The sequence below is a fragment of the Temnothorax americanus genome, unplaced genomic scaffold (assembly GCF_048541705.1).
Source record: "Temnothorax americanus isolate GAGA-0224 unplaced genomic scaffold, ASM4854170v1 Scaffold15, whole genome shotgun sequence".
NCBI lineage: Eukaryota > Metazoa > Arthropoda > Insecta > Hymenoptera > Formicidae > Temnothorax > Temnothorax americanus.
In genome coordinates this window covers 2,215,391-2,227,578 of record NW_027509286.1, presented here as the reverse complement: position 1 = coordinate 2,227,578, position 12,188 = coordinate 2,215,391, and the positions used below count along the sequence as shown (strand labels likewise).

Genomic DNA, 12,188 nt, shown 5'->3' with positions numbered 1-12,188 from the left:
GTACAGACTTTGAATTAGATGTTTATGATAATATCAGGTCAAGAAAATGATTTGAATTTAAACTGAACTTATTATTAGGAAACTAGAAAATTATGTTATTATGTGAAAATTAGAAAACCGAAAAACGTTCAGCGCGGTTTACTGGACCGGAGTGTGGCGAGCTAGAGGCTTAACATTTGATCTTGCGGCGCCAAATTGTTTTTACGTTTAACATTTAATTAATTTCGATTATCAATTCTTACCATTTTTTTCGATATAGCGCTTAATTTAATTTTTTGATCATTGTTTTTATACACGACGAATTATTATCCGCACATTTTTTACTTCCCTAAAGTAAGATAATCCGAAAAGAAACACGTATCTATATATGAAAGAATAAAGTTATGATTTCAGCGAAACAATATATCAATATTGTAATGGCATATGCTATACACACTTAAATATTGCATTAATATTGTATTATGTCTATTAAATTATTAAGCTATATTTTTTTCTACCTACGACAAGCAAAGGTTTTATCAAACAAATATTTTATTGCCATATTTCGATTTATTTTATTTTTTTCAAAAATAAATATATGAAAATATCTTTTCGCTGAGTTTATTATTACCATTAACCTTTAATCTAACGCTATTTGCCCGCTAATCTATTGGATCTATTTTTGAGTGTAACTTTGCCGAGAGATAAGGAAAAGAAAAACTGTTTTAATTCAGGTGTACTTTAGTGTTCAGTTATATTCTCAACTAAGTCCTCTAGTTTTTTTGCAGAGTGGAATCTCAACTAAAGATAATCCTTTAGGAAGATATGCAAATAATGTGCTACCAACCTATGGATTGTCAATTCATGATTTGATTGACGTAAGTTTTATTTAAATGAGGAACGATTCGATAATTTAACGAGAAAGGCTTTATTACGTGCTTGTAAACTAAAGCTACCTAAACACGAAACGCATTCTATTATAAATAATTCAGAATTATTAGTCATATTTATCTAACGTTTTGGAAAAATAAAGTGGTAATATTCACTGATATTCACGTAGTTTATCGAACGTCCCTAAAAGACTTTAACTGTACTATTGCACTATTGAAAAACTTCCCTATTTAATTACTTCGATTATTTTAATTTATCTAACTATTCGTCCTAGCATGTGTTAACATATTATGACGAATCGATCACTTCTGAAAAGATACAAGTTAATGAAATTAAAATTGCAACTGCTTCAGAAATTAAGAAGTATCTTCACGCAACTTTATCTTTTAGACTTCGATTATCGAAATCTTCGATTATCAAAATTTTTACGATCCGCGCATATAAACTATTGCAGCACAGAACTTGTTACACTAGAGATAGTCGACAATATCGAATTAAAATTATCGTCGACATTTAAATTGCAACTAAAGCAATATTTAGAAAAAAGGATATGGCAAAGGCTAAGATATGATGATTTTCTGTTAGTTGGCTTTCGCCAATTATTATCTTTCAAAATGATCGATTCGATTAAATTGGCATTATTTATTGCGATGTGAGTCAAGTGCAAAAGTTAAAAGAGACCGTCGACGAAATTTATCTCACCCCTCGGCCTTTTTGCGATCTGTTTCAGAATCCAAGAGGGAACATTGCCGCGTCAACTACGATCGGCCGTTTACGTGTTATAAGTGCGGCAAGCGTTATACGTGGACGGACTCCTTGACGAGGCATCTACGCGAGGGATGCGGCGTCTTGCCGAAACACATTTGCACGGTTTGCGGCAGGAAATTCCGGCGCAAGGATTATCTGCTACGCCATGAGAACAACGTTCACAAATAAGAAAATTCATCCCCCCCCCCCACAAATGAAATCCGTCATTGACAAAAATCACACAAGCCTATATTCTCGAAGAAATACGATTACTGCGACCTGACCGATATAAACCGCCCACCATGTTCTTGAGTATCACCCATATTGTTTGAGAATCCGAGTATACTAATGCAAATTACTCGTAAGATGTAAGAAAACGACTGATTTCCGCGATGAAGTGAATAAGGAAGATTATCTCATATTGTACACATTTCAGGATTTATGTATCATGTTATCCGCGTTTCGAAAGAATATTTCTAAATGATCGTTTTTTATCGAACGATTTTATTTTAATATACAAAATAGTCGAATCATCGAAATGAAAAAACAGGACGGTATAGTTTAATTAATCGAAAACGATTACACATATTCTCTTTGAAGGAGATATTATTGTGAATAATGATCTGCTTAAGAAAAGTGATTATAAATATTATGTAGAAAATGCATATTTTCATAAAATAAATAATTCGCATTAATCATTTTTACTGATCATTATGTGTTAGAAAATGTGGTAGCATCTCTTCCAAAATTTATTATAGTTTAACAAGTTAGTAATATTAGTTTATCTTGGCAATCTTTTTCATAACATTTGTATCTTAAATATACTCTTTTCTAAAAGTGTTCAGTTTTATGAAAACTCATTCTAACTACTGACTTTATAAAACACTTTTTATAGATGTCTATATATAGACACGATATATATATATATATGTATTCTTTTAAATAAATAAATATAATATATATCGTTTATTAAAAGAAAATAGACCCGACAATCTATATATTTAAGATGAGAAAGTAACAGAATTTTCACCGAAAAATTGAAACTATATATAAGCTATGCAAAAGATTTTTAATTTAAAATATCAGAGCAGCAATGCTTTGAAAAATGATAATTTATATTGATACATAATGATTTTTATGAATATGAACAATGGTAACAGCGAGTGTATTTAAATGGAAAAACACGAGACAATGAACATAGAATTATAACTTTTTATCGCCGGTGTACGTACAATGGCGTGTAGAATTACATAGATGTGTAATTGTCTAGGATATCAGCCACGCTTTTTCGTACCTGTGTATAACTTATCACTTTCTATAAAATGTCCCCGACAAGGCACATGTATCATGACAAGAAAGTTTACTTACAGAAAGTCATATTCGCGTAAGTATTCTGTATACGTCGCGGAATGCAATGTAATGCGAGGCGTGAGAAAAATTCACAAATTATACAGGGAAAACAGATAAGATTGATACGTATGTTTGATATGGTATAATTTAAAAATAATGGAGCGAATGCGGGATGTAAGGATTCAGTGTGCGCCACACTTGAAAAAAGTAGACAAGCAATATTATAACGTAGATTGTAACGAGTCTGTGGTACAAACATTATTGTAACATAGACTCCAACAAGTCTATGATATAAGCAATATTGTAAAATAGATTGTAACGATATGTAAGCTGTAGACGTTTATCTCATGATAATCGTTTTACGACTATTAAAGTGACAACGTGGCAATGAATTATATTATTGTACAAGACAACACAAAATGTGTAAAATACTGAAAGTTTTCTAAACGAAAATCTAAACTTCTTCAGAATCACAATGTAAAAAAAATATAGCATTGGTACATTTTCTGATCTGCATTTTTTAAATAACATCACTGTTCCCGTAATTTAATGGAAACAATTTTGGTTTCGTTCGTTGTATTTTCTTTATTATATACTTATGAAAATAAAGATATACTTAAATTACCATTTTTTTTTAACAAATGGATTTTTAAGTAAAATAAATTTTTGTAAGAAGAACGGTAAAGTGTACGGGTTCTCCATAGTTTAAGAGATAACATTAATAATTATGTGGGAAAAGAAATTAAAATAATAGTATTTAACTATCTGTGACATAGGTATTTAAGAGAAATAATGAACGATCGATACACACTTACACGTCGATGTCTGACACATATAAATTAGCAAGTGTAATCGATTATTCGTTATCTAAAACGGCAAGATAATTATACACTTTATTCCACGGATGCGTCAATAGGAATTCGAATGCATTAACACGTCATTCATTGTTTTTTTCTAGATCCATCGCCGCACATCATGATGGACTATTACAAGAGACTGGGCAGACACTGTTGCTCTAAATGTGGGAAAGAATACAAATGGATGCAGTCATTGGTCAGGCACAAACGGGAAGAATGCGGAAAAGATCCACAGTACAGTTGCTCTATATGCGGTTCAAGAATTAGACATAAATGGATGTTGAAGAAGCACATGATCAACGTCCATCGCGTAGCCATCCCGAACGGCAAGAACATTTGGAACGATCGACAACAATCAAGAAAATCCATATAACAATATTGTAATCGTATACATAATCGATGAAATGCTCTTACGTTTGACTCTGCCCTTTATTGAATTACATTTTTTATTTCTGATTTTCAATATTTTAATTTTTTTTTATTTTTTATATATATATATAAATTGAATAGTTTAAAAAATATAATATATTCAATTTTTCAACCAATTTTTAAAAATAAACAATGGATTTTCCATGCTTTTTTTCGAGAGGGATAGAAGAAATGTAAAGAATGTAAGAAAATTAATAAAAACAATTTTAAGCATTATTATCTAGATTTTCCATGTCATTATCTGAATTTATTTACGTTTAATATTATTACTCATACACACACATAAAAGTTTGTTATCCACAATTTTCATAGTTTATATTGTAAATATACTGTATATGTAACACCATCTTTTATTTAGAGAGTGAGATATTATTGAAGACAATCTAATTTTAAATTTAAACGTGTGATCTTTTCATAATATGCATTTTCATAACAGGTAACTGTCACTTAATATAAAATTATGCTGCATTGTTTTTTGTTCGAAATATAATTATCGTTACATTTCATCGTAAAACGTTCATACATATTTTAACCGTTGGTAGCTATTTCTCTAAAGGATACTTTATACCTTTTTGGGCGATTTATGCAAAATGTGTAATAATTTAGAAGTAAGGAGAAACTGATTATCGAAATAAAAGCTGCATGTACATAAGATATGAGTACACTCATTATCTTTTTTTCCTATATAAATATAAGGAGCATAATGTGAAACTAGAGAATAGATCACGATAAAATAAAATTTCGTGAAAATTGCCGACCATACAATTTCCTACACTCCTTTTGAAGTTCCCGAGTTTCCACCGAAAGACTCAAAAATGCGAATCTGATGTATATTTCGATTTTAAAATTGTAACTAAAAAGAGCCTTTAAGGGAACTCAATCCATATGATTTATATTAGTAAAATTTAATCCAGGCGATACATTTAATCTATTATTCTCTTTTTAGAAAAGTAAAAAAAAAAACACCTTAATGAATTAAATTCGCGCACGATGAAGAGTTAAGAAAGAATATAAGTCTGACTGAGATTGCAAGACGGCTAAGAACACATGCTAATATCGTGCTTTCTTTTCAGATAACGACGATAGGCCTCACAGACCTCAACATTATCATAGGCGGTATCGCGGCAAATACACCTGCGACGCATGCGGTAAGGAGTATACGTGGAAACCGTCTTTGACGAGGCACAAACGCGAGGATTGCGGTAAGGAGCCGCAGTACACGTGTCCGTTGTGCCATGCAAAGCTTCGGCGCAGCCGTCAGCTCAAGCTACACTTGATTTACGTTCACAATTGGTTGAACAAACCAATGTATACGTAATACGGGTAATAAAATAAAATTAAAAAGTGACATTGTATTTATTTTTTACTCCCACCCAATAGAGCAGTTTTAAAGCGACTTGAGCCGCTTGAGCGACATTCCCGCTTGAGACATTCGAATGAAATTTTCTCACGCCTAGTGTCCACCTTGTATCTCACCCCGAAGAGAGTATTACGGAAAATTACTCTCTCATTTAATTTTACTTTTATATTCTCCTCAATACCGAAAATTTAGTCTTAAGGACACTAAGCTGAGGAATAGATAAAAAAAACTCCTTTGTGACATTAAATGAATTTTGAATTAATTGAATTCGACGTTACGAAACATAGAGATTTTTCGCTGTCGCAATTAGATAAACTAATTGCATGATATTGTTTTTTTTTCTTTTTTTGTGTCTTAATTTGTTATAAACTGCATAGTATCTTACATAAGGAAAGTGTATAATTCGTTGCTCCTCTCAAGCTGAATCTCCGAACCAAGCAAATGAACATAAACAAACACGAATGAGCGAGTACTTTGTTTGTTTGGACTGGATCCGGCTTAATAATCATTTACATTTATTTTAAAAATGGTGCATGTATCGGGATGATAAATATTTAGTGTTCTGGGAAGATTATGCAGAATATGAGGTTTTCTTTGTATTTTATTTATTTAAATACACCTATTGTTTTGTGTTTTCGGTGTGAATATAAGGAATAATACAATACGATGGCAGAGAATGTACTTCATAAGTGAAATACGTGCTGTCTACGAATTTTTACCGGAAGAATGAAGACCGCGAAACGATATTCTGATTTCAAACTTGTTCTTAGAAAAACCTAATTGTTTTATGACAAAATTTATTATAGATGACAAATTTGAATAAAGAATTTCTTCTTCTCGAAGAAAAGAAACGCTTATAATTTAAACGTCACGCGGCTAAATTTAAAAAAAAGGATGAATCTTACGAGGATATGATGGCTGAAAATACATTCTAATGACGCATTTTCTTTTCAGATAACACCATCAGGTGTAAGAAGGCTGGTGGTAGTAAACATCAGCGATACCGCGGCAAATATATCTGCAACGCATGTGGTAAAGAGTACAAATGGAGATATTCTCTGACGAGGCACAAATGTGATGAATGCGGTAAGGAACTGTTCGTATGCGATAAGAAATAGAGACACGCGGGTCATTTGAAAGTATATCACATATGACACTTCGAAAATATTATCTGTGAAAAGGAAATCAAGTTTCCTTGGAACTCTCAATGCTATTAACTTTGCGAGTTTATCCGTGTTCGATGCGCCGAAGTTTCGGTATAGCTATCAATAGAGGCGACATTTATATATCTCGGACTAATTGTATGTGAATAAACCAAATGCAGAAAGTAAAATTAAACACACAAAAACGGCAATGTATAATGTGTTGTCATACTTCACTTCTGTTTATTACTTGAATATCAGATTGTTGCATCATCATAGTTTGTTATTTCTCAATTACCGTTTTGTGTTTACTCTAAATAATACATGAACTTAAATCTATCGGAGTGAAGAGTTTCGTGAAAGGGTTTGGAGAAAATTGTGTGCAGTGAGAAGTGAATTTCTGTTTACCACGTCGTCGTTGAAAAAGTTGGTTCTGTTTTATTTTATATTTGTGTTTCTGTATGTGTTTATCGAGTTACTGAGGTGTACGTATTGGGTTTAATGTTTAATTATTATTCCAAAAATTAATTGTTTGAGTGAAATAGCGGTGACGAGTTAAGAGTATTTTTGGTTAACTACGAAAAAGAATTTTAATGACATTCACTGAATCAGGGTAAATAACTCTTCGTTCAAATATGTAAAAATTTGATATAAAGATTATTTTTCAACTATGCAGTTTGTATTTTCTAATTACGTATATTCTAAGATTACATAGAATCACATGAAGAGTTCATCTACTCTACAGTCTAATTGTTTCAAAGAAATCATTGTCGCGTTGTAATGATCATGCTGTTAATTTTTTTAGGTAGCTTTGAAAGGTCTATATGTGATAACTCAATATCACCGACCTGCCGTGGCTGCGGAAAAATATTTTTGTGGGGGAAGCATCTGGAACTGCATATAAAAAAAAGTAGATGTAGGATCGAGCAAAAGAATGAATGCATTTTCTGCGATCGAAGGTTCAAGTTGAAGATTAATCTTGAGCGACACATCAATAAAATTCACATGAGGTGGCTTAAGACCAGGCCATCATGATGTTCAAATTGTAGTTTTATTGACCCTTAAACGCCGAGATATCTCTCTTTGAGATTAGTATTATATTGTTTTCTGTGATGTTAGAAAAATATAAATTGTTGTAGAAAAAAAAAAACAATGGACGTAGCTACTTTAAGCGACTTAATAAAAACATTCTTAAATACATTTACAGCATTTAAAGAATAAAATTACTATATGTAACGAGGCGTTTTCAAAGGTTAATAACATCTATTGTCATCTTACACTTTATCAGAAAACAGTTATAGACGTGCGAAATAAAGAAAATTCGCGAGAAAATTTCATTAAATCAGTTGAATGCATTCATTCTAAGGCATATTACGAATTTGAATTGACTTGTGTCAATTCGTCGAATACGAATTGATATGAAGATATGCATATTTAGCATTATAAGCAATCAGATCAATAACGTTATCATCATTTGACCGAATATAGTAATAATCACTATTGTGTATCACCGCACTGACATTAAAAGTTCCATAATTTTTATCTCCATTTAAAATATCAGATTTTATAAAATTTGAGTATTGTACTTTCCGATTAAAATGTTTATATCCATTTAATTAGTACTAGATTTGGTTGCTACATCTCACAATCAGTATTCACATTTAGTAAAAAATCATCTAAATCTTGTATTATTTATAAGCAATAAAGTTAACTACTGTTTAGATCACCTGTTTAAAAAACTTATATAGAGTGTGAGATATCCGGATATAATTAGAAAGGAAATGATTCCTCCCCAAATACTCTTATATTTTTTTACTGAAATCTTTTTTATTCACGTTTCTAAAGTAACAGTGAATAATAACTTAATAACGTATAAAGAATAATTACACATATTTCTATTCTAAATATTTGTATTCTACATATTTATATTTATATCCTAAATATCAATATGTATTTATATAAATTTTGAAAAAAATTATGGAAATTTCGAAATTTTACATAAACTTGGTCTTAATTTCTTAATTATAAGAGTAATTTTCTTATATTGTAAGAGTAAACATTAATCTTGATTCTACCTTTCTGATTTATTTTTACACGCGAGAAATCATTCCTTTCTCAGTTAATTACGAGCTTCATCCTGTATAATATACTGTCAACAAAGACGCATAATTGTGCGTTGCGTAACATGTTATTAATTGTGGCATTACCTTTGAATATTTTATCTGCAATAATACTTGTGATATATTAATGTGATATTCGATTTTTTGTTACGACTGTTATACAATACTCTCATACAAGTTTATACGTAAATAAAATTTTGACATGTATATATTTACTAATCGCCATATATTTGATCTTAATAAACATATCAGCATTATTTGACACAGAGACAAATTAATTTTAAAAATATCATCAATTTCTTTCTCTCTTAATTTTATATAATATAATCGAGATAAAAGCCGATTAAACAATTACTTTTTGTTCGATGACAATACATAAAAATAATTGTTTAATCGGCTTTTATCTCGATTATATTATATAAAATTAAGAGAGAAAGAAATTGATGATATTTTTAAAATTAATTTGTCTCTGTGTCAAATAATGCGTATTTTTCGGTAAACTATGGCAATATCATTACTGAATATTGATATATCATCACATTACTTAAGTTTATAACAATATTTATTATATTTCACGACGTCATATTCATAAGCGATCGGTTTTTTAAATATTTTATTTATTATTTATATAAAATCAAAAAAAAAATATTAGTATATGTAAATGCTTTCTGACTATAGTTAATGCTCATGATGAATAATATCGATAACATAAATATTACCAAAATTTTGATTATACATCAGTTTCATCCACTCTACTGCTAAGTAATTATAAGGCTTTAGTATTTTATAAGAATAAGAGCATGTACAACACCGGTGTATCGGTATAAAATCAAATTTGATATCTCGCGAATGACCGAAAGAAGGATCGAAACTAAAATCTTGCCAATACGGATTTTCTCGAATGAGGTTCTCTCATGCACGCGATTAACGAAATCAATTGTCAGTCCGACATAAATAAGATCGAATTGTTGCATGTATGTTTCAGACCTACACTTGTACCCGTTGCGCTCTTATCCGTGCAACACGTGCGGCAAGACATACAAATGGAGAGAATCTTTGAGTCTGCACAAACGAATGGAATGCGGTATCGAGCCACGCTTTACTTGTTGCGTCTGCGGCAGAAAGTTCAAACACAAGCACCATCTTACGAAGCACCACAACTCAATTCACAAATCTATCTAATAATAAATAAATATGTTCAATAAGTGACTTTCCTTCATACATTTAGAAATAATAAGCGACGATATGTAGTTAGTTTTTTTGTTTATATATATATAAGGATACGTATATCATAGATGTTCATGAAAATTTAATTTGGGAACGATCGCGTCTTCTACGTATCTTAAAATGATCTACTTCGAATTCTCTTGAAATTCTTAAAACTATTATTAACAATCGGAATTATTACGACTCAACCTGTTTAGTTTTTTTTCTGGAATATATGCTGCTTATTTTATGCCATAAAATAATTTTATGCCTTAATAAAATTCTGTAAAACTGCAAAGTGGTAAAATTGAGGGCGAAAGAATTCGTAATAATTCCGCGGTTATTATTCCCGGATGAATACAATGATGGCAATTTTTTTAATAAACCAATAAAACCAAGTCCACGCTCTTTCATTTTTTCCCTTTTTATCATTATATCAATGAATCAAGACACGAAAATCAAGAGAGAGGAAATTTTTTAACTTCTATTTCTTTATTCCATTGTAAATCCGTTTAAACAAAATAATTCTGCGATTTTTTGGTTGATTGACAATAGCAGTTTTTAAATAATAGCTTTAATTCTTTGAATACAGAAAGGCATGATGCGCTAAGCACTTTGGAGTTCTTTCTCACACCAAGCTTAAAATATCGCATGGCTTCTCAAATTGTAGTTGGGTGTAGGACTTTTATTAAGATATTTGCGTTTTCTTCAAATTTGTGATATTTTTTAGTTATAAATATTAATTATTTTTTAGATAAATTAAGAAATTGAAAAGAGAAAATACTCGTGTATGCCTATACGTGCCCACATCAGTACTCAAAAGATTGATCATTTAGTGTATACGTATCAATATGATTATCCCGATTGCATTTGAGAGGAAACATACGACATTCGTGTTTAATTCGTTATTACTAAACAAAATCATTTATATCAAATCCTCAATAAATTCCTTTTGTCTTGAAAATTATAAATTAATTAGAGAAAAATCAGGAAATATTATGTTTCTTATCATACATTCCGCGAATTTTCAAACCTTTTGCAAAATTTATGACAAAAGTTTTATAAAAATAAAAAAGATTAATTAAAAAGCAATTTTTAAATATATAAAACTGTATTGTAATGATTATTTTTTTATCATATTGACTTTTCGTTTTTTTACGATATTGTCGGATGTAAAATATATGTACTTTTAGAAATATCAACGCAATGTATCGTAAAACATTCACAAAATATGGAAATATTTATTACATTAAAATTATATTATATTATCTTTTTGGATTTGCTATGGTATATAGTATTATATAGTATACTGTTATGGCATTTTCTACAATAATAATAAGAAATATTTTTACACAAATAAAGTTTATGTGTGTACTATATTCGTTTTTATTTATGCAGAACATATATTTTTATTAACATTTTCACATCAACTGCAAAATATTGCAGTTGAAATGCAGTTGATGTAAAAATCTTAATAAGAAAAAATATTGTATATTTTATCTTAAAATGATCAAAAACAACTACAACTCCTATTTATTAGCAAACGAGATAAGATTATAAGATATGCTAATTATTTTTTGTTAATTCCGATAAAATTATCGCATGAACCCTGTTAATTTGTCAAATCGATTAATGTCTTTCGAAAGGACTATTAAATCGTGAATTCTAATACTATTGAATTTATGGTATGCATTGTTTTTTCGTCGCGGAATGTATGAGAGACATCGACATGATGGTTTATTATAGAACGCGCTCTAGAATGTACACACACACACACACACACACACTATTTATAGCGTATAAGGAAGAGCTATTTGAATTAATAAAGAAAAAATCGGATAAAAAATTGTCAAGACGAAAGCCAAAAACCCCCTCCCTACCTTGTAAATTGAAAAGCTTCTCCCTGTCTTGAAAAATTTTTTATCCAACTTTTTCTTTAACTGACTCACATAGCCCCTCCTTATTCCAATCTGTTTTTCAGATGGTTCAAGTTCATTCGCCATAATGTTCCCATGCAAACTTTGCGGCAAGATCTACGCCCGAAAGTCTTCGATGTACACTCATCTACGGCTGTGCGGCCAGGAGCCCAAATTCAGCTGTGTTCTTT

At 30.4% G+C, this 12,188-nt stretch overlaps 1 protein-coding gene across 2 annotated transcripts in view; it reads left to right on the top strand.

The window, feature by feature from the left end:
- Positions 1-4,905, top strand: part of LOC143895167 (uncharacterized) — a 216,520-nt gene extending 211,615 nt beyond the window's left edge. The window contains exon 7 of one of the 2 annotated variants that reach the window (XM_077402102.1): positions 3,926-4,905. In XM_077402102.1, the coding sequence (XP_077258228.1) occupies positions 3,926-4,197 (272 nt within the window). In that variant the 3' untranslated portion in view covers positions 4,198-4,905. Of the gene's footprint in view, positions 1-1,600; positions 3,474-3,925 lie in introns of those variants that run through there. The other variant, XM_077402116.1, reaches the window with a different exon arrangement.
- Positions 4,906-12,188: the final 7,283 nt, after the last annotated feature.